At 38.0% G+C, this 24,112-nt stretch overlaps 1 protein-coding gene across 4 annotated transcripts in view; it reads right to left on the bottom strand.

Moving 5' to 3' along the window:
- ADAMTSL1 (ADAMTS like 1) overlaps window positions 1–24,112 on the bottom strand; it is an 862,240-nt gene that overhangs the window by 306,952 nt on the left and 531,176 nt on the right. For all 4 annotated transcript variants that reach the window (XM_087444657.1, XM_087444659.1, XM_087444656.1 and 1 more), the window contains exon 4: window positions 12,553–12,598. In XM_087444657.1, coding sequence (XP_087300783.1) covers window positions 12,553–12,598 — 46 coding nt within the window. The remainder of the gene's footprint in view (window positions 1–12,552; window positions 12,599–24,112) is intronic.

The following is a 24,112-nucleotide window of genomic DNA, read 5'->3' as shown; positions in this document are numbered from 1 at the left end:
GAGAAAGGAAAAGTAGAGAGACCTAGGAGGAGTCCAATAAAGACACGTCAGAAAAAGCATTAAGAAAGAAAAGAAATGTGTGCAGCATTCAAGAGAAGGCCTAGGGGAGAAGAAAAGCAGAAGGGCCCAACCCACTGGGGAGGAAAAACCCCCCAAAATTGGCTAGCTGCCTGGCAACATGCACTGCAGAGAGATCTATATCCACCAGATCCACCAAATGAAGGAATCTGTGAATCATTAAAAAAATGTTTATTTCTTTATGCCACAAATGATAAAACAGTTAGTCATAAAATATGAAGGGTTTTGTTCCTCAGAGTAATTGTTGCAAATATTTTCAGCCGTTATTCTAAGTGCTTGGTGTTTAACTATTGAAAAAGAAGTGAGGTGTTTTGAACCAAATTCAACCTCCAGTTATCCATATGGCATGCTGTGTACTTGTACTTAGAGATTAATTCATTTGCAAACGGTCAAAGCTTAGTTAGCATTAGTGCCATCATAGGCTGGACAGGGACTCTGTCCTCAGAGAAACAACACTTTTATTAGTCATTTACCATTTCTTACTCCCTAAAAATTATTTTCCTTTGTTATCTAATTTCCGCATAAATAGAACTGTGGCCCAAGTCAGGGAAATTAGGATGTTTTTGAAAATGTGTTCCCTGAAGAACATCTTTTTGTTTCAGCAACAGCAATTCTTCTCAATGCTGAAAGGGAAAAACACACACACAAACCACAAAGCCCTAGAACTGGTTAAGTCGCCATCCTACAGTCGTTCTGGCTTTGTGGTAAGTTAGACTCATTATGGGGGATATTGATTGGTCTCCTGGGATATGTCGCTGAGAATATATAGCAATTCCAACCAAGTATTTGTCTGGCCAAAATATATCCAAGCTTTATAGCTGCCAGAGACCTACCTGCCCAGTTTAAGGACTGGGCATTGTTTTTCTACAGCTCATCCAAAGGAACGGGCATTATTATAAGCCTGCAGTTCTGCCAGAGATGAGGTCTTAACGTTCTTGTTCCAGAATACCTGGAACCTGTCATTTGGCAAAATAATCAGCAGCAGTTCCCCATGATGCCACACAGTAAGGCTGACCTTCAGAAATTTAAAGTGATTGAATTTTCACTCTTTTTATAGTGAATTCTGGAAAGATTACTTTGTCGTGGAAAGGCGGAAGTTGAAGAAAGGGAATGAGAGAAGACAGAGGCAACATTACTATGCCAGGCACCAGGTTGAGTGCTTTTTAGACATTTTCTCCTGTAATCCTCAGAAAAACCCTGTGAAGTGGTATTTTTTTCAATATTTAAAAAATATATATATTCAATGACATTTAAAATATTATATCAGAACTTCATTTTTTTGGTAGTTTTTAATTTATACCAGTAATAGAATACATGTTCACTGTAAAAAATCTAAAACACTACAAAAGTATATAGAACAAAAAAGGAAAAGCCCTCTTAAATCATTCAAAATCTCTCTCTCTCTCTTCGCATTACACACATAATCACTGTGATCAGTTTGTGTGTCCTTCAAGACTTGTGATATGCTACACACCCAGACACTCTTCAAGTTATACACATAGATCTACCTTATTCTTTTTAATGATTGTATAGTGTTCCATGATATGGCCATACGCTCCCTCCATTTGTTTCCAATTTTTAAACTACTGTAAACACTGAATTAACATACATTCTTTGTACACATATAAGAAGGCTATTTTACAGGTAAGAAAGCTGAGACTGGGAGAGGTTAATGAATTTTGTTTAAAGGCACATAGTTACTAAGTGGCAGCCACAGGACTCAGAAAAGCCTGTGTCATTTATGCTACACATTGCTGCTTTCAGTCCTCAGTGTCCATGGGATTGATAAATGAAGAGTGCGTCCTTTAAATCATTCTCCCCTCCTCCCACCCATACCTTTTGGTGTCCTCTCAGAGATGGCCCAAACGCAAAGTGTGTGTGGAATGTAAAGGATAGCAGAGGCTGGCCCCCATTTTTTATATGAAAGAATATATAAGAATGGACAAATGAGGTCCTAATAAAGTTACTTGGAAAAGCCATGTCCTACCAGACTTTAAAATGAGAGCCCTCTCCTTCTCAGTGAAGATTAGAGTATAGGGAAAATTTCTGCTTTTCAGCTGGCTGGGTCAATAAGGAGGGAGGCATGGAGGGATCTGGAGAGCAGCCCATTTTTTTGGTCCACTGCTGGAAAGAGTTGAGTCAGTCTTGGGGAGAACCACCCAGGAGGCCCAGGGGGCCCTCGGGAAGCCCCCTCTAGTGGTGGTGGGTTTTGAACATTTTTTAAGAAGAAACCAGTATCTTTCCCTCAGAATTTCTTTTCCACTTAAGAGACTTCCTACTTGAGGTTAAGAAATCCCTCTACTGCCTTTCGTATATTTCAGTCTGAGATTGACTAGCTCTGGGCCTGGGAGAAGAGAAATGCACAGAAGTGGGTAGTAGAGCAACCCAGCTTTCTGTGAGCCTCTGGTCCTCTTCCAAACAATGCCCATTACCCTTAGTGAGAGGCCAAGAATGCCCCTTACGAAATAACATTTGGGGTAAGATCAGACTGTTCAGCACACATAAATACCTCTTTCTCCACAAAATATCTTGTACCACATCTCATAAAATGACCCACCAGGGCCTAAAATAAGCTGGGCTACTTCATTCCTCACCCTTCACACATACTAACTGGACCCCAGTGTCACCTCAGAGGGAATTTTCTGACAACCTCCTATAAAGCAGCCTTCCCCGGTGTCCCTCTCTATCCCATTACCCTGCCTTATTTCCTTCATAATATTTCCCTATCTGAAGTTGTCACATTTTTCTTTATTTACTTGTTTATCATCTGCCTTCTCCCACTAGGATATAAGATTCATGAGAACAGGGGCCTTATCTTTCTCTGTCACTATTATACCCCAGCACCCAGAAAAAGTGCCTGGTACACAGTAGGTCACAGAGGAAATTGTTGAATGAATTCTATTCCCATTTTTCATAATATTCGCTCACATTGTAGCTTGGAAAAATTTCTATCATCTTGAAAGGCTCAGCTCAAATGTCACCTTATTTGGGATGTCATTCATTCATTCATCATATGTATTAAATGCCTACCATGTGATAGAGGTTGTCAAACTTCATCTGTTCAGAACCCTTTAATGTCCCAGTAATTTCTTTTTATGGCACCCCTAGGCCAAAAGGAACACCTAACAGTTCCATTTATTAAGTAGTTTGGTCCAAAGAACTTAATAGGTATTTGCGTCTTAACAACTTAGCAGTCATTTGAAAAAACAATACGAGTAACTTGAAAGAACAATAATATTTTATTTCATTCATAAATAAGCAGATTTACTTACTAATAGTATGTGTGCCCCTGGTGGGCACCAATCAACGTCTCAACGTCTAAAATCAAATTAGAAAATGCCAACCTTGTTTCCTGTCCCATGTTGATTTTCTCAAAATACTTGCTTTTTATCAAAGCAAACCCAACTTTGCAAAGATAAGACATCATAGAAAGGAATACAGCATGATCTAATAGTTTGCATATTGTCCAATGGATGTATTGCTGTGTTTCCCTCTAATATTTAAAATATCCCATTGCAGCACTATGAGCTTGCTGTGTTCCCTGGTACACAGTTTCAGAAACATGGTGTTAGACACTTCATGCTAGGCACTGGGTGTACAGCGGTGAGAGAATCACATGTGGTCCTTCTATGACCTCTTAGCATTTTGTGCTTACCTCTATACTGATAGTGTTTATCACATTTTAATTAGTTACGTTTGCATATTCGTATTTTCTACTAGACTCTGATTTCCCTGATGACAAGTACCTTGTCTTTTTATCGATAGCAGCAACTCCTAACATCCCTAATGCAGAATAAGAGATGGGTGCTCATCATGATCAAGTGGGATTTATGCCAGCAATGCAGGGATGGTTCAACACCCACAAATCAATCAATGTGATACACCACATTAACAAAATGAAGAATAAAAATCACATTATCATCTCAATAGATGCAGAGAAAGCATTGGACAAGACTCAGCATCCATTTATGATAAAAACTCCTAATACAATGGGTATAGAAGGAAAGTACCTCAAGATAATAAAGACCATGTACAACAAACTGACAGCCAACATCATACTCAATGGTGAAAAACTGAAAGCTATTCTTATAAGAGCAGGAACAAGACAAGGAGGCCCACTCTCATCACTCTTATTCAACATAATATTGGAAGTCCTAGCCAGAGCAATTAGGCAAGAAAAAGAAATAAAAGGTATCCAAATTGGAAAGGAAGAAGTAAAACTATCACTGTTTGTGGATGACATGATTCTACATATAGAAAACCCTAAAGAATCCACCAAAACTATTAGAAATAATCAATGAATACAGTAAAGCTGCAGGGTACAAAATCAACATACAAAAATCAGTTGTGTTTCTATACACTAAGAACAAAATAGCAGAGGGAGAAATTAAGACTACAATCCTGTTTACAATTGTAACAAAGAGAATAAAATATGTAGGAATAAATTTAACCAAAGAGGTGAAAGACCTGTACACTGAAAAGTATACTACATTGTTGAAAGAAATCAAAGACACAAAGAAATGGAAAGCTATTTTGTGCTCATGGATTGGAAGAATTAACGTAGTTACAATGTCCATGTTACTTAAAGCAATCTACAGATTCAATGCAATCCCAATCAGAATCTCAAGATTTTTCATGGGAATAGAACAAAGAACCTTGAAATTTATATGGAACAACAAAAGACTGAATAGCTAAAGCAATACTGAGAAAAAAGAACAAAGCTGGAGGTATCACACTCCCTGATTTCAAAATATACTACAAAGCTATAGTAATCAAAATAGCATGGTACTGGCAGAAAAATAGACACACAGATCAATGAAACAGAATTGAGAGCCCAGAAATAAAACCATACATCTATGGACAGCTAACATTTGACAAAGGAGCCAAGAACATACAATGGAGAAAGGAAAGTCCCTTCAATAAGTGGTGTTGGGAAAACTAGATAGCCATATGCAAAAGAATGAAAGTAGATCATTATCTTACACCATAGACAAAAATTAACTCAAAATGGATTAAAGAGTTGAATGTAAGACCTGAAACCATAGAACTCCTAGTAGAAAACATAGACAGTATGCTCTTTGACATCAGTCTTAGTAGTATCTTTTTGAGTATGATATCTCCTCAGGCAAGGGAAACAAAAGAAAAAATAAACAAATAGGACTACATCAAACTAAAAAGTTTCTGCACAGCAAAGGAAACCATCAATAAAACAAGAAGACAACCTACCAACTGGGAAGAGATGTTTGCAAATCATATATCTGGTAAGGGGTTAATATCCAAAATATGTAAAGAACTCATGCAATTCAACAACAAAAAAACAAACAATCCAGTCAAAAAATGGGCAGAGGATATGAACAGGCATTTTTCCAAAGAAGATATACAGATGGCCAACAGGCACATGAAAAGATGCTCAACATCACTAATTATTAGGGAAATGCAAATAAAAACTACAATGAGATATCACTTCATACCCATCAGAATGGCTATTATTAAGAAGTCAAGAAATAACAAGTGTTGGAGAGGATGTGGAGAATCCCTCATGTTGGTGGGAATATAAATTGGTGCAGCCACTATGGAAAACAGCATGGAGATTTCTCAAAAAATTAAAAATAGAAATACCATATGATCCAGCTACTCCACTTCTGGGTATTTATCCAAAGAACATGAAAACACTAATTCAAAGATATATGCACCCCATGTTTATTGCAGCATTATTCACAATAAGTAAGACTTGGAAGCAACCCAAGTGCCTATCAACGAATGAATGGATAAAGAAGATGTGGTATACACACACACACACACAATGGAATACTACTCAGTCATTAAAAAAGATGAAGTTTTGCCATTTGCAACAACTTGGATGAAACTTGAGGGTATCATGCTAAGCAAAATAAGTCAGATGGAGGAAGACAATTACCATATAAATTCACCCATATGTGGAAGATAAACAAACAAACATATATATATGGAAAATAGATTGGTGGTTACCAGTGGGGAAGGAGGATAGGGGAAGGCAAAAAGGGTAAAGGGGCACATGTGTATGGTGACGAATGGCAACTAAACTTTTGGTGCTGAACATGATGCAGTCTATATAGAAGCTGAAATATAATGACGTACACCTGAAATTTATATAATGTTATAAACCAATGTGACCTCAATAAAGAAAAAAGAGTTGGGTGCTCGATAAATGTTGGTTAAATAAATGAACAATTAAATAAGAGAATGAATAAGTGAACAAGTGAACAAATGAATGGTCCTGACAAGTAGCACAATGTCTTATTCTTAGCTACTAAAATAACGACTTGATAATGAGAAAGTTAACCTCCTTCCTATCTTAGACATGCCTCTTAGCTGGAAAACAGCCCAGCATGCAGGCTCACTGACTGACTCCTGCAGTTGTTATTATTTACTACAGCATCTGCCTAGACTCCAGGAGTATTTCACTGGTCTGAAGGCTGTTCCAGCAATTTTTTTCATATTCTGACCAAGGAAGGCCTGTAGCAGGATGTTCATTCCTTCCATGTATTGCTGTTTGACTCTTGACATAAAGTATCTAACGTGCCTCGACTTCATGCTGTACAAAGACCCTATGAGAAGAAGGGACATAGGGGTCAAATGGGAATTTACCTTATATTGACCATTAATAACCATGTGAAAGATTCTATGAAAGCCATGGATCTTTACAACCTTGATGATGAGAATTATGGTTAAGTTGGATGGTGAGGTCTGTAGCAAGGACAGAAACTTTGCTTCTACTGTCCACATTGGCTCTCTTCACTCTGACTCTACTTTATTGCTGGCTATAAATCTTTTCACTATAGTACTGCCTGTCACTAAACCAACATAGATATCTTCATTGGTCTGCATTCAGATCCAAGTCTACTATAGCCCAGACATAATTTTTTTGAAGAATTACAGAATTGTAGAGAGGGAAGGGATCTTTGAGATCGCTCTGTTCAACCCTCTCATTGTTTGGGTGCAGAAACTGAGGCCCCCCAAAAGTTATAAACTTGCCCAGGATCATTCTGTTCTCCCTGGGCATAATAGCTGCTGCCTTTGTCTCTTGTTAGAATGCTGCACATAAGACATTCCATAGCAGCAATGCTGGAGATGATAAAAGGGAATTGTATCAGATTGAGGATGAAGCAAAGTGGCTTACAAAAAGACATTCTCCCTCTAAAACTTATCTCAAATCTTCCCAGCAGTGTCACTTTAGTCCAAGCAACTGTTCGCACTCATCTGAACTACTGCAATAGCCTGCCATCTGGTGTATCTGCTTCCACTCCCTTCTTTGCTGTCTATCTCCAGAGTGATCCTGCAGCCAAACCTATCTTTAAGATCAGAAGTCCTATTCTATTCTCCCCTCCTTAAAATTCTCCAGTACTCCCCCTTTGCACTTAAAATATAATCTAAACACTTTATGACGTCCAGCATGATCTAGCTCCTACCTACCTTTGGCTTTATTTTTTATCTTCCCACACGCTTCCCTGGCACACTATACTCTAGATACACTGGGCTTTAGCCTTTCTTTGAACACACCAAGCTCCTTCACACCACAGAGCCTCTGCACTCCTTGTTCCTATCTGGATTGTTTTTCTTCTGATATTCACAGAACTGGTTCCTTCCTGTCATTCAAATGTCGCTCCTCAAATGGACTTCCCTGACCATACAATCCGAAGTAGCCACCAATCACTTAATTCTCTGCAGAGCACTGATCACTACCTCATAGTCTTTCTTTTGAATAATTTTGTTTGTATGTTTGTTTATAATCTGGTTTCATCTATTAGAATGAAAGCTTCAGGAGAACTAGGTCTTGGTCTTATTCACCAACGTATCTCAGTACTGAGAACAATTCTTGTGCTCGATTGTTTTTCCAATGAATGAATGGTGTTTTGTCTTCGTGTGCTAAAAACACTTTTTAGTTGTTTCAACCATTCCCCAGAAGATGGAAATCCCTGCCCACACACGTCACCCCTACTTCCTGACTGCTCCCTATGAGTTCTAGAAGAGATACATAAATATGGTGTCCCAACTTTAATCTTACAGTATTTTTTTTTTCTCTTAACAGTAAAATATTGCAGTGGAGCAATAAAATCTTAATAAAGAACTTAAGAATGTCCCACCTACCACAGACACCTTGGCCTATTAGGTTGCTAATTGTGGTTACTGTCTCCTAAATCTCAACTCTTGTGAAGCTGAAGGGTAGGGATGAATTAACAATTTATAAGTAACACAGAATTAGTCTAAACACTTTGGAAGTCAATTTAAAGTGCCTCATTAAGATCAAGGGGTTCCGATTTGGGGTTTAATTTGAATAAATGGGAAGATATGACCTAAGGACACCTTTCTGAGGGGCCCAGGGAAGATGTGAGACCTAAATGACCCACTTGAGTGGTTTGCTAGTTCACACCTACTGCTTCTCCCAACAGTATCCTCAGTCTTTCCTTCCAGAGGGAAAGGCCCTTGCCACTTCCTAGAAAAGAGCAAGACTATAAAATGGGAAAAGTCGGATGAACTATATCCTTAGGGATGAAAATAGTCTGCTTAGACCAGCTAGAGACAGTATAAGAAGGTACCATGGCTGAGGGAACTATGCAAACATTTGGGGAACTTTAACTTTCTTATATTGATACACTCTGACTGGAGAGTGATTAATAATGAAACCTTAAAAGTATGTGAGCTGTTTTTTCAGGCAAGCCAGAAAAACTGGGAAACTGAGGAGACGTTTTCTCCTCCTCAGCCTTGGGGAACAAGATCCCAAAGAAATGTATGTAGCAGCTACAAAGAATAGAAGAAGAGAGTAAATCCTTGGAGGCAAAGTGGTTCAGAAGAGCCCAAGGAAGCTGTCCAGGGATTATGGAGTGACTCCGGAGGCTTAGTTAACAAGAGACCCTCAAGTTTTTCCAAAACAAGTGTCTAAAAGGGGAATATTTAACTGAATTGTTCTGAACTCCTTAGTTTGAAAAATTGGAATGTGATTATGAAAAGATCCTTTCTTATGAGATTTTTTATTTGTTTTTTGGCAATGTTGCTTCTGTCATGGCCAAAAGCCAGAAAAAAAGCTTCAAATTACTTGAAGTCTCTAGGTTCTCATAAAAATCTCAGTGTCAGTTTGATTCTACAAGCTGTAAAGAGTTGGCTCGTGTAATGCTATGAGTTTTAAGTAATATTAGGTCAGAGTCTTAGCCTGCATCTGTCCATGAAAATGCTCATAATGATAGCAAGGAAATTGTGTCTGTCTCTGAACAGCTTGAGGGAAAGAATAGGCAGACAGCTGCTCATGATGCTCTAAGCATTCATCTACTTAGGATAATATGGACCCTTTCTACTATTCTAAAAGCTAGAAAGAGAAGGAACAGAAGTTCAGGAGATTCTTTAATAACACCGTGGTGTGTGTGTGTGTGTGTGTGTGTGTGTGTGTGTATGTTTAAACTGATATAGAAAATGTCACTATAAAAAAAGGGATAGTGAAGAAAGCCAATGAACTGAGTAAATTTCCATTGAAAAAATTTTTCATACCATTTCTAAAACAGAATCAGTCAATATCATTTTTTTAACAATTAAGAAAACTACAGCTATTTTATACTTTTAATCAATCCATAGTTGAGTGTGGGGAGTGTGTGCACGATGGAGAAGGCAAAGATACGAGATACAAATCATGTTATCTGGCACCTAGTATCCTAAATGGCAATAGAGAAATGAAGTAGGCAAAATTTTCCATTGAACAATTACTCTTTTCCCAATGATCATGCCTTCTAGTTCCTTATTCTCTCCCTGGTCAAGAATTTAAAAATATATACTTTCCATTCATTTTAGTCTTTCTCATCTCATCTGTATTCTGGCCATGGGTCACGTCCAATGTCCATTTTCTCTATTACTGCTTCAGTGCAGGAATCACCAGACTAAGTCCTAACACCCTGCCGACCATGTTCTTTGTGAGATCAAGCTCTCTAACCTCAGCTGAGCCCTCTTTGCTGTCCAACAATGCTTTTATTTTGGTTTGCTGGCTTCCACTCAATTTCTCCAGTGGCTATTCTGGGTCTTCATGCTCATTTTCCCAAGCCCAACTTCCCTCCTTCACTTTCAGCAGATGACTTAGAAAACTTCTCTACAGAGAAGCTTGAATCTGTTCATCATGAGCAGCCTCGACTTTTCTCTTCTTTAGAAGTTTTTCTGTATCCTCATTTTTCCTTTCTCAATTTGTGTCTGTTTTCTAAGAATGAAGTATATGGTCTTTTCCTTTATCAAGATTCCTCTTCTTCTTGTCACCCACTGTCTCCTTTGGGATCTGTGGCATCAAATATACCCTCATCTCCTCATATCATCAGTCTCTCCCTTTAGATCAACTCATTTCTTAAGGGTCGCTCATTGTAAACAAACAACCCACCTGCCCTTCTCTGATTCCACAAATGATAAGATATCTCTATTAACACTTAAGAAGAGCAGCTTACACCCATCAACTCCATTTCCCCATTAATATACTTTATCCCTTGACATCTTGATTTTGCTCCTAATACACTATAGAAACTGCTCCCCCATTGGCCTTTCTTCAGTCTTCAACCTTTTGGCAACATTTATCCTACTGAGTATCTTTAGGAATTCTCTCTTATTTCTTCTGCTGCCTCTCTCATGGTGCCTTTTGTGGCTTATCTGGGTCTATGTTCTCTTTCTATCTGAATACAGACAGTCACCAAAGTTCTGAGGTTCCCTTCTCGCATGATTCTATATGGTTCTGTCTAACAAACTGCTTCCAAATCTTCACATTTTGTATTTCTTCCTATGTGTTTCTATGGCTTGAGCCCTGACCTCTTTTCCAAGACCAACCCCCCATTGCCTAGTTGAATATCCCCCTGAAGGTCTGGCTTGCATGTCAAACTTAATAGTGTCCCTAAATCAAATTATTACTTTCCTCTCCCAAACTTCCTCCCAACCTTCTTACTTCTGATAATAACATTTACAATTCTTTAAGAAGCCGGAGTACTCATTTTACTTTCAGTAAATATCTATTGTGTGTTTAACATGTATAAGTCAAAAGTTCTAGGCATTGGGGATAAAGGAGTGGACAAGATGAATGAGGCTCCTATCCTCGTGGACTTTACATTCTAGAGTGGGGAAACAGAAAACAAACAAGACTTACATAAGATAAATTTGGTAGAGATAAGTGCTGTAAAGAAAGTAAAATGTGATTGACTATTGTGAGAGATGAGATTGGGCAGTGGGAAAGCCACATTAGATAAGGTGGTCAAGGAAACCTCTTTGAGGAGATGGCATTGGAGCTGAAAATGAAATAAGGAAAATGCCCATCATGCAAATATTAAAGAAACAGCTTGTTTGAAAGAGGGATCAGCAAGGGTGAGAGCTCTAAATACACACATGCCTCCGCTTCCTTTATTTCCACTCCAACCCATCACTAATTTAAATTGCTGAAGTCTTGCAAAGTGACCTTCATTTTGATCTCTGGTATCAATTTCCTCACATTTAAGGCTTCATTACTTCTTGCTCCCCATCTATTTCCTGTTCCAGTGGATCCCTCCTATCACTACAGAATTAATCTTCTTAAAGTGAAACTCTACAATAGTATACTCTCACTCCAAAATGTCTAGTGACCCTTCCATTAGTCACTGAGCTACTATAAACTTGGAAGCCTAACATTCAAATCTGTTCACGGTGTAACCTCAAAAGATCTTTCAATTCTTCTCCTGCATACTGTCATGCACAATCCTACCCAAATTTGAGTTCATAATACACCTTAAACATTCCTGCCTCTGAAGTTGCCCATCATGTCTTCTCCACTTGGACTGGTTGTCACCCCTCCCCCCAAGTCTGGGCCAGTCACAGCTCCTAGCCCTTTTGGCCCTACCTCAAATCACCTTTGCCTTGAAGACCCTTCACATTTCTCTCTGTTTTTAACCCACCAAGAACTTCACCCGTTTCTTACCGCATTTGTCATTTTTTGTCCTAGAATGTGTTATGTGCACATCTGTCTTCTCTCTCTACATCTCTTCTATATCACAGATGTTTTAAGACAGTCACCACATGTTATTTATCCTCGTACTAGTATAGTACCTACATATAGTTGGCATTGAATAGTATTTGTTGAACGAATGAATGAATTTGTCAAATCTGAGTTTGATTAACTAATATTTATTTCATGACACCCCAAGTGGTTTCCCTTTTATCTTTCCTCTTACTCATTCTCAAGAGAACTAGATGTGAAAAGTCAGAAAGCAGAGAGGAAATACAAAAAGTCCTTGTTTTGAAATAGTCTAGTTAGTTTCAATCTGGTCAAATGATTAAAAGTTTATATTGAGGAACAATAATATATCTATTTTCTGCATAATCCATATAGTGTGAGATAAATAACTCTTAGTTAACTACTAATTGATTGCTTTCTGCTCAGGATACACAAAACTGCTTAGCATTATTCAGTGCTTAAAAAAATCATTATCACGATCACAGAACCTTAATACTTACCACATTACTGCATGTTCTATATCGGATATTTCTTCCCTCACAGCTCCTAGGTCATAAACAGAAAAAAAAAAAACAAAAAAAACTCATTACTACTATGAAAGGCTCAAAATTTGAACAATTTTCTTATAAAGAAAATTATATCCTCTGAATACTAAAATAAGAGCCTCTCTTTGCTTCCAAATACATTCTTAGAGGAGTTACTATCTAATACTAATGAGTACATCTAAAGAAGTTTACATGTAGATTGATTTCTTCATGATGGTTGAAACCAAGCATTCATTTTGAAGTTGTCAAAATAAATACTTAGAGTTAGTTCTTATTTAACCTAATAAATATTAATGTAAGGTTTTCTGAAAAATATTAAATGAATCTTGTCTTCTTAATTATTTCTGGTATAAAACTGAAGGGATATTTCACTGAAAAAACTTAGATTTAAGTTTTTCACTGGAAAAACTCAGATTTAAATATAATAAAAATTGGATTTAATATTCAATATGTCTCTTAAAATTACTCATCTAAGGATATGAAAAGTCATAATTCTTAAAGAATTATTTGTATTTCTAAAATTCATGTTCATTGTATAGGCTTTAGAAAAGATTACCAAAAAAAAATCCCCTATAGTTGCCTCAACTAAAGATAATCTCTATTATTTTGAATTATTTATTTCTTTCCAGTGTGGAAGTAATCACATCCCTTATACAATTTTGTAACTTGTTTTTTTTCAATTAAAATTTTTTGGAGATATTTTCCCACACTATTAAATAACTTTAAAGATATTATTTTGAGAGCTACATAATATTCCATCAAATGATATAAAATATATATAATCATTTTTCCATTGCTTGTCATTTAAGTAATTTCCAGTTTGGGGTTTGATAAATGATAGTGTGCTAAACCATGTCCATGAATATGTTTCATCCAAGTTTCTATGTCTTTAGGAGAGATAAATTTCTAGAAGGAGAATTACTGGACTAAAGGGAATGAAGTTTTATAAGGCCCTTGATAAATATTTTGCCAAATTGCATTCCATAAAGGTTGTACTATTACATACTCCCACCAGCAATACATAGGAGTTTTCATTTTACTAAACTCCTCTGAACGAAACAATCAATTTTTGATTAAATATTCAATGATGACACTTAAAACAAGAACAGCAGTATGCTGCTCTTTTCAAAATAAGTCATACTTTTTGAAAAACAAGTAAAAATACAATATGAAATTCTGAGAAAATGATTATATTAATAACTAATAGTTATGGAATTCTGAGTACATTTCTAAGTTTGTTATACGTATTAATTTATTTAATCTTCTTCTCAAGAACCCTGGGAGAGAGTACTATCATTATACCCATTTTACACATGAGAAAACTGAGACTGAGGGAGGTTAAGTAACTTGCCCAAATCCCACAGCTATTTAGCAGAGCTGAGATTTGAAACCAGGCCCCCGGGCTTCAGAACCTACACTCATAACCACAATGCTTTACTGCCTCCTAATCCATCTGTTTGTTCAACAAATGTCCCTTGAGCTCCTATTATTGCTGGGCAATGCGTTTACTTCTGGGAATACAAAGAAGAATAAATATGTCTTGTTCTTCACTATGAAGAAAATCACTCATATACTTATTATCCAGTGCAAGAAATGCTAGATAGTATTTGTATTAGTTCTTGAGAACGTTATCAAAAACAAAATGTCATCTGAAAATACAATTACACAAAGGCTGTCTTAAAGAGATATAAAAGTCCCAGGTTTAAACACTTGACTGTAACCAGATTGACTATATTAATACACATTAACAATAGAATGTGGCAAAGGAAAGGAAGGGCTGGCTAGACATTAGAATGATAGAAATGAGGAGAATGACAGAGATACATGGTTGTCAGAGCCCAGCCCAGCAATGTCCCAGGTAAAGAGTCAACAAACTTCAAGTTCTCCAGGTCCCATTGGCAAGGCTGTTGTTATCACCAAATGGATGTCTCACGCTAACCTAGCTGATGCCAATGAACATTCTGCTCATCTCAGGAATATCCCTCATTATGATGCCATATTGACCAACCAATTTGCCAAGAGTGACCTGTTTTTTCATGACTGCTAAGAGGCAGAGTGTGCTGGTAATGCTGACATGGTATTCTGGTCCATGGGATGGACAGTACTATTTTTCATTATAAGTTAATAACCTGGCATTCTAGTTTGAAACACTAATCTCATGAGCTAAGTCATTGTGAGTCCACCTCCAAGTGAAGGATCTGTTCTTGGTGTGATTGCTAAAAAACATCAGGTTTCCGAATCTAAAGAAGATGAGAGCTAGGCTCCAGTTGGTGGTAAATTTACAAGGTAATGAATTCTACAACCCAAAGCCCTTTGATAGCACACCATTTAGACATCAGTGTTGGCAGAATGAGATATGTTTTTCAATTGGGAAATTCTGAGTGCATATGTGACATAGTGTAATGGTTAAGAGTACCCACTTTGAAACCAGAATCCTCTTCCTGGAATCCTAGCTCTCTATTCCTTAGTTTTTATACCTCAGTTTTGTCATCTGTAAAATGGGGTGCTATTATTTATCCTCTGAAATTATTATGAGGATTAACTGAGTTAATATTTGTGAAGCACTTCCAACAGTGCCTAGTACATATTAAGCATTATGTTGACATTTGATAAATTAATTAAGTGTATAATAGATGCAAAAATATAATAGACATTGAAAGAGAGTTAAGGATATGTGGAGAAACTGTAGGCAAAGGCACAGAGGTATGAAAAGATAGGGTGTGTGTGCAAATTTTCAAGCAGTTTTGTTTTGTAGGAGTTTTGGGTTTATGTGGGGAACTACAGGAGATGAGATAAATACCTTCTAATTTTGAACTTGGCAATAGGCAGAGGGAAATCACTGAAGGTTTTAAAACAAGAGGAGATACAATGATGACTTCTTGCTTTAGAAAGGTGAACTCTGGAGTTAATCTTTAAGACCTGAAAACTCTGTTTTTCACTTCCCTTTGGTTTCTTTCCCTAATCTTATCTCCCTGAAAGGAACAATGGAAACAAATCTGAATTAGGAGTTTGAAGATCTGGGTCACAGACTTTGCTCTCCTCCCTGCATATGCCTGTCCTCCTCTCAGGGTCTTGCTTCCTCGTCCATCAAATGGATATCGGAATGGCAGTGCTTAAAGCTAAGATCACCAACTGGGATAATTTACAAAAGCTCTGTTCAAATGCCAAGAGGTTATTATAGAGATATCGTTTACAAAACAAGCAGAAAAATACCTGCTTTGATAATTTAAATGAGCCTTTTCCCAGATATTTTAAACTATAAATACACACATTTTAAAAGCATCCTTGGATAATAGGAGATGTAAGTGTAAAATGTAAAAGATTGATTTAAATGTTTCTTATCTAGCAAAAACAAAAAACAAGCAAAGAGAAACGCCGCAATTTCGAAAGAATATCCTGTAGTTGTCTAACACCTAATAGTGATTGGCAAGTAATTTAATTCTGCCCCTGAATTAAGTCTTCGCTTTACTCTATTGTATTACTTATTTAGTGAGAGCTTATTTGGTTTAATTGACTGAAATATGACATTAAGGTGGTAATGCTTGAGTTTGGAAGGGTCCTCATTCTTGAAAGATGTTATCAAATTGTGGATAATAATAGTGTCCCCCTCCTATATATTGAGTGTCTGCTGTGGGTATCTGGCTTAGTGTTAGGTATTTTGTGTATATTATCGCTAATCTGCCAACAACTCTGCAAGATTTTATTATTCCCATTTCACAGATAAGAAAACTGAGGCTGACAAAGATTAGGAGGCTCAAAGCCATATACACAGAAATGAGAAAACCAGGGATTAAAACACGGGTTTATCTAACTCCAAAGCATATAAAACAATAATAAAAAAGAAGGAACAAGATGCATAGAATACTAACACTAGGTTAAATCTGGGAAACTGAACAGGGAGTTGGCCTGGGGCTTAACTGCACCTTACTATTACCACATCAATATATCAGCTGCTTTTCAATTCTGGTAAATCCACTTCTGGTAAGTAAAAGATACCTAGACACACATTGTGCACTTGGAACATCTCCAAGAGAACCACACTTGTCAATAAAATGTAACGTGAAAGAACTTCAGTGCAGAGAAGCTTATATTTTTTAAAAGTTCAAATGTTAAACCTAAATATAAATTTTACTTAAGCAGTAAAGTGACTATTCCACCGCAAGGATTTTAATTCCGGCCAAGTGTGAATTTCTTCATCCAAGCATTTATCTGGGTATAAAAGGCTCATCTGAGAATTAAGCAGTAAAAAATATTTTCTTCTTCTTTTTTTAAAATAATTCATTGATATAAAACAGCTGAATGATTTCCTTCACATTTAAACAAAATAAAATTCACCTCTAGGAATGAAAACAAACATTAGAAATTTCAGTCCAAAATGGTTTCCGAGGAAAGTTACAGACCACTGATAACAGAGGATTTTAAGTAAATGCATCCTCTCAATGCCTACTATCAAACGGTTACAGGACTGTGTTTAGTAAGTTAAGTACTGTACCAATTAAGGACTCAGAAACTGATTCAAGCAGGAAAGAACAAAATATAAATAAAAATATACTCCAAATCAAATTTATACAGAAAGTTTCTTATTTATTTTTTTCAGCACTTTACTCCTAGCCAGTCACTTACTAATTTTGACTTAATTCCTTCTCTCAAAAATGGAAATCAGCTCAATCACAAGCTATTATTGGTGAATTATTCAGACTTTAATTCACTTATAATGAGATTAGTAAAGTCTCGAGGCTTACTTTTTTGGTCTCTCATTAACAGGTAACAAGCCGTCCAAACTCTTCCAATCCTTAAAATCCTGATGTTATCTTTGTGTCAATTATCATAATTTAGCAACCTTAGAAGAGATGAACTGCCATAGAAAATTAAAAGCTCTCTTTCCAGACTTTAGCAATCTGTTGGCTTCCCCCCCCCCCGCCCCCGCTTATTTAAGTTAAGTCTTTAAAAGAAGAAGGCAGATTCAATTTATCTCTCATTAGGGATAAAAAAAAATCTGGTATAATACATCAATTTTTACCTTAAAATTCTTATCATTTCCTCTCTAAGCAAACAGATCCTTCTGGTGACATAACCAGACTCATCCTTGGTGTCCGTGCATAGGTTTAAGAAAATCTGTTAACTGTGTATCGAAAACTCCAGAATTCTTAGGGACACTGTACTTGTATTAGGCTCAAGAAACTTTGCCTTCGATTTGCAAAAAGCAAAGAGTGCTGCTTAGTAAGAATAGGTTACTGTATTTCTCCGAATACCTCTTGCCTTTCAAATATGGACTCAGGGGCAAAGGATTTTCAAATAGGACAGTCCATCTGCTTATATCTCTCTTCTTTTAGTCATCCAAAAGGAAACTATGAGTTCTTTACGAGAGAACAGACATAAAACCATGTCAGCAATTCAAGCCAGAAGGACCCTGGTCCTTTAAACTGTGGGTCCTAAAATGACATGGATTAGGCAAGACAGCAGATTTACAGGCGCAGCCAGGATTGCATGTAGTAGGGGAGCTCTGTTTTCCTCCCTCGCTTCAAGTGAGCATTTCACTACTCACGGAGCTATACAGCAAGAGGGCGTCCCCAAGGAGCCAGTTAAAACACCTCTACATTTCTGGGGCTTTTTACAAAGACCTCAAGAGGAATAGCAAATTCTGAGAACACCTGAGAGAACCAAGTGCAAATGCACCGTTGGGCTGCTTTTCAGTTTCCCCAGACACATTATTGTCAGAGGTTCTTTCAGGAAACAACACTTGATACCAATCAACTTAACCATTGAAAAGGAAGCTAGATGAACCTCCGGACACTGTGTGTAAAGCTACCCTCAGACGCTCACTGTCCTCATCCATGGGTCAAACTGGATGCTGAAAACCTAGGGGCTAGAACTGGACTGCGAGCATAACTGTTGGTTAGTGATGGTCTTGCCTTGCATGCGGGAGAAGGATGACATGCCAGTCCTGTGGGTTTCCTAAGTCCCATTTTCTCATCTTTCCCTGAACTCTCTCTGTGTCACTCTTGTGCTTAAAAAAGTCATTCTTTAATACTCTACATTATATTCCATGTTTAAAATAGTTATTATTTAGTTCTAATTTAGGGTGTCTTTCATGAGAATCAAAATGAGCCTTGTTCATGTGGAAACTTTGTGTGGCATTTGGTTGCAATAAGAAGAGTCAATACAGCACTGTCCCTTCTTCAAAAAGTATCTACATAATAACAGAGAGTAGAATGGTGCTTACCAGGGGCTGGGGGATGGAGGAATGGGGATATGTTGTTTAAGGGGACAAACTTGCAACTAGTAGAACAACAAGTCCTGGATCTAATGCACATCATAGTGATCATAGACAAGAAGACTGTCTTATAAACTTCAAAGATGCTAAGAGACTAGATCTTAATTGTTTCCACCACAAAAAAGAAATAATTATCTGATGTAATAGAGGTGTTAGGTAGCTATAGTGGTAATCATATTGCAATATATAAATGTACCAAATCAACATGTTGTACATCTTAGACTTACACAATGTTATATGCCAGTTAGATCTCACTTAAAAAAAGTATTGGGCCCGGCCCTGTAGCTGAGTGGTTAAGGTCCTGCACGCTCTGCTTCAGCAGCCCAGGTTTGCAGGTTTGGATCCCTGGTGAGGACCTACTCCACTCACCAGCCACACTGTGGAGGCATCCCACATACAAAAAAATAGACGAGGATTGGCACAGATGTTAACTCAGGGCTAATCTTCCGCAAGCAAAAAAAAGAGGAGGATTGGGGCTGGCCTGGTGGCATAGTGGTTCAGCTTGTGTGCTCTACTTCGGAGGCCCGGGGTTGGCAGGCTCAGGTCCTGGGCATGGACCTATGCACCGCTTATCAAGCTGTGCTGTGGTAGGCATCTCATATATAAAGTGGAGGAAGATGGGCACGCATGTTAGCCCAGGGCCAATCTTCCTCAGCAAAAAGAGGAGGATTTGCAACGGATGTTAGCTCAGGGCTAATCTTCCTCACCAAAAAAAAAAAAAAAAAAGAGGAGGATTGACAGCTGATGTTAGCTCAGGGTGAATCCTCCTCAGCAAAAAAAAAAAAAGAAGTATCTACGGACAACCATGCTTATATTGTATCTTCATTATATAATGTATCTCAAAATAATTAGAAATGTTCTAGTATGCATCCCTAGTGAATTCTTTATTAATATGAATAGATTTGAATTTTTTTAATTAACAAATTCATATTGAATATTTTAATTAATAACAATAACTAATCATTAATTGAATTATTTTATCAAACAAAACTATTTTAACAAACACAAGTGAGTGTATATTTACTCTGGACAATGACTTTGAATCCCCTCTGCCCTGTTCTTGTCCTCATCCCCAACACCATGAGCTCCAGACAAGGATCTGTCTCAAATAATAAAGAATTTGCTGGGCCAGCCCCGTGGCTTAGCGGTTAAGTGCGCATGCTCCGCTGCTGGCGGCCCGGGTTCTGATCCCGGGCGCGCACCGACGCACTGCTTCTCCGGCCGTGCTGAGGCCGCGCCCCACATACAGCAACTAGAAGGATGTGCAACTATGACATACAACTATCTACTTGGGCTTTGGGGAGAAAAAAGGAGGAGGATTGGCAATAGATGTTAGCTCAGAGCTGGTCTTTCTCAGCAAAAAGAGGAGGATTAGCATGGATGTTAGCTCAGGGCTGATCTTCCTCACAAAAAAAAAAAAAAAAAAGAATTTGCTTACAAGATTCTCCATAACAGAAATGTTTAATCAGGCAACTCTTGCCTATGAAAAACTGATCTTAAACACTAAAAGGTGTCTTTGACCTTCCTTGTGGCTAAACTTCATGGTTTTTTCCCGTTTGAACTTAAATCTCCTTCATTAGACAAAGCCACAAAAATGCCAGGAATAATGCATCCCAACACACAACTACCAGTGGAAAAGTACCTCTGAAACAGAGAGGAGACAGAGTCTTTGGTGCTATGGGACTTCCAAATGCATACACAGAAAACATCTCTCCCCTTAAGCATCTAGTTGAAAGGTCCCTGAATCCCACGCAGGATCTGTATTCGTTTTCCTCTGCCTCTTCTGCATGTGATGTATCACGTGGCTCAAACAGATTAGTGCTAAGGGAGAGATTTATTTTTTTTCTGGGTAGATAGATATACAAGCCAAACTATTATGACAACTTGATAAATGTAGCTTTTGAAAACGCTTTCTGTTGTAATAATACAACAAACAACACGGAGGCAGGCTGCCAGGCGTCATCCATCAGTAGGTGAGCTGGCTGGGAACAGACACAGCCCTGGTGTCACACTAGCTCTTCTCAATTTGCCAGAGGCTCTAATGTGGCCCAAGGAGCCAAAAGAAGAGTTGGCCTTAAAGCTGCATTTTCAAAGCAATTTAAAACAGAATAGGGGGTAGTGGAGGCCCACATTGGAAAACAGTGCCATAAATTGAAGCCTTGACTTAAAAGTCTTTCTTTGGCATAGGTAACATATTTTTGTAACCTTAGTTTTATAATTCAACACTTCTGCTCTATACTGATCTCTCATTATAGAAACGTTTTGAATGCTGTGCCAGCTTAGAGACCCTGATTTATGTATACAGAGAGAGTTACTAAAACTTAACGTGGAGACCAAATTCAATATAAATGGGAATGATGTAGGTTTAGGGCAAACATTCTAAGATGACATCCTTCTGGCTGTTTGATCTTCTCTCAACCACAGGGAACTAAGGAAAGCTTCTCTGGGCTTTTGCAGATTCTTGAGGGCGGCTAAGAGGCTGCAGAGCTGGAAAATCGAAATTTAGACCTACGTGAGGATATTACAGAGAGAATTTTGGAGTTTGTCCTATGAGTTTCAAATTGGTTTATTTGCTATTGTGAGTGTTTGGTATGTTCTAAATTACAATGGGAAAAATCACTGCCAAATTTTTTTTCTCCAAGCAAGTATGATTTTACGTATCTGTGCCTGTCCTTCAAAGACAGACATGCTACAACAAAGCATCAAGTTCTCACAAATATGGGCCGGGGTTATGAAAATGAGGAGTATACTCATGTAATCAAAATAGAAAAAAGCAAGAACAATGACCTTATAAGCCATAATGATCATGCTTGGCTTCTAATGAAGCCAGAAACTGCTCTGAGTACATTGCTCAGACAATCTAATGAGACGATGTACAATAAACAACAGCAAAGTGACAAGAAGCCCCGCGTAGGGCTTTCTGGTTGACAAGCTTTTGTATAATGCTTTCTGATTTACAGTCACTTAACACATTTGTTGAGCATCCAATCTGAAGCAGTAGTAACCAAGGCATTGTGAAAGATACAAAAATGATGACTTTCCTGACCCTTATCAAAGTTATAATTTAGTTGGGAAAAAATCCACATGGGTCCAAATAAACCACACAACAGTGTAATGTATAGTCGACAACTAATGGGCATGGTCTGGATACTAAGTACAGGAGGAACTGGACAAACCAACAGGTTGATGAGAGGGAGGTAACTTATGAAGGCAATACCTTAGGTGGGATGTCCTATATGGGCCATATGAATCCCAAGAGTGTGACAGCAGAAAGGGGAATTCAAGAAACAGCCCTCCCTCCCTACTCCTGCTTCCCAAAGCACTACAGTAGGTTCCTGGCCCTAATATTCTATTCAGTAAGTTCACCCAGTGTTGACTAGGTAACTACTATGTGTGAGACAGAAGATATCAAGAAAAGCTAGATAAACCCTTTGCCCACAGCAGATAGCATAGTGGGGGACAGTGTCATACAAATAACCATAACACAAGCCAGACAAAGGTGACTCCAAGTGGTGAGAACAATGCCTTAGAAATACAGCAAAGTGAGACTAAGGGCCGCTTCTGGAGGAGGTAACTTTAAATAACATTTAGGTTGCTTCCAAGTCTTGGCTATTGTGAATAACGCTGCAATGAACACAGTGCCCATCAAGGGACGAATGGATAAAGAAGATGTGGTATATATACACAATGGAATACTACTCAGCCATAAGAAACGATGAAATCCAGGCATTTGTGACAACATGGATGGACATTGAGGGTATAATGCAAAGTGAAATAAGTCAGAGGGAGAAGGTCAAATACCGTATGATTTCCTTCATTAAGTAGTAGATAATAACAACAATAATCAAACACATAGGGACAGAGATTGGATTGGTGGTTACCAGAGGGGAAGGGGGGAGGGAGGAGGGTGAAAGGGATAATTCGGTACATGTGTGTGGTGATGGGTTGTAATTAGTATTTTGGTGGTGAACATGATGTAGTCCATGCAGAAATAGAAGTACAATGATGTACACCTGAAATTTTTACAATGTTATAAACCAATGTTACTGCAATAAACAAAAAATTAAAAAAAAAAAAATAACATTTATGACTGTGATAGTTGGGCCTGGGCGTGAAGAGGCACTGTAGGTAGAGGGCTCATCAGGAGAAGAGGCAGAGAGATAGCAAAGTGGCCAGCATTTAAAAGGACTAGGACACAGTCCTGTAGCCACCCAGGACTCTTTTCACTTTAAAAAAAAACATATTTTTGTCTCTTTATTTGCTTTTCTCCCCTGCAGTCTATGTGTTTGATCTCTGAACCCCAGTGCCTAGCAAAGTGCCTGGTGTACTGTTAAGACTCCACAAGTATTTCTTGAGAAAAGAAAAGAAGAAAGGAAGGAGGGAGGGAGGAAAGGAAAGAGAGAAGGTAGGAAGGAAGGAAGGGCAGGAAGGAGAGAAGGAAGGGTGGTGGGTCAAAGGAAGAGGGAAGGAGTAGAACAGAAGGAAATGCTATAAGGAAAATTTCAGGCCATGAGGAATTTTTGGTCCAATATTTGCTCTAATTTTTGAACCCTGAAAGCTGATTAAAATCTTTCTATAATAAACTGAAGATGAAAAGTTTAAAATGAAACTAAATAGCTACCATAGGAAAGAAACTTTGGCTCTTTTTTACGGACATGTTTATTTTCACATATTTACCCTAAGTTGTATTGGTCACTGCAATGCATCAGCTCCCTCTGAAATATGGCGAGGGGTGGGTGTCAGAGGGATCACTGCCTTTGGCTTGAGATCCATGAGCAGGCAGGACATGCCCTTCATAATACATACACATATGCTATAAGGTTTGCAAATGATCTTACATCTGCTCAGTAGCCAAAAGAGGCAAAGAATAAGAATAAAACCAAATGTGTTTTCGCAACATGAAGTCCAACTTTTCCATCTTCTCCGTGAGGAAAATGTATATTATGTAACTCTAGGACTCTCACAACCTCACCCGGTAACCCTGGAGTTGGGAATTTATGAATTATTTTGGCTAGAGACAAAAGTCTTTCGATTCGCCCGTATCACCCAGATGTCCGTTGCAAAATGAGGGCCTGGAGAAAAACGACACTTTTCTTTAAAACCATTCATATTAAGGACAGCTTTTGCTCCTCTTCCTATGTAGCAGGAAAATGGGTTTTGACTGCATATGTGGAGAGAAAGGTTCTCTTTCTCAGGGTCACACATTCCATTTTAGAGTTGAAGGGCACCTTAGACATTTCT

This window comes from Ceratotherium simum, chromosome 20 (genome assembly GCF_057802395.1).
Source record: "Ceratotherium simum simum isolate JZ-2026a chromosome 20, ASM5780239v1, whole genome shotgun sequence".
Classification (NCBI taxonomy): Eukaryota; Metazoa; Chordata; class Mammalia; order Perissodactyla; family Rhinocerotidae; genus Ceratotherium; species Ceratotherium simum.
Note: the sequence above shows the minus strand (reverse complement) of the source record. Positions and strands in the feature narration are given on the sequence as shown.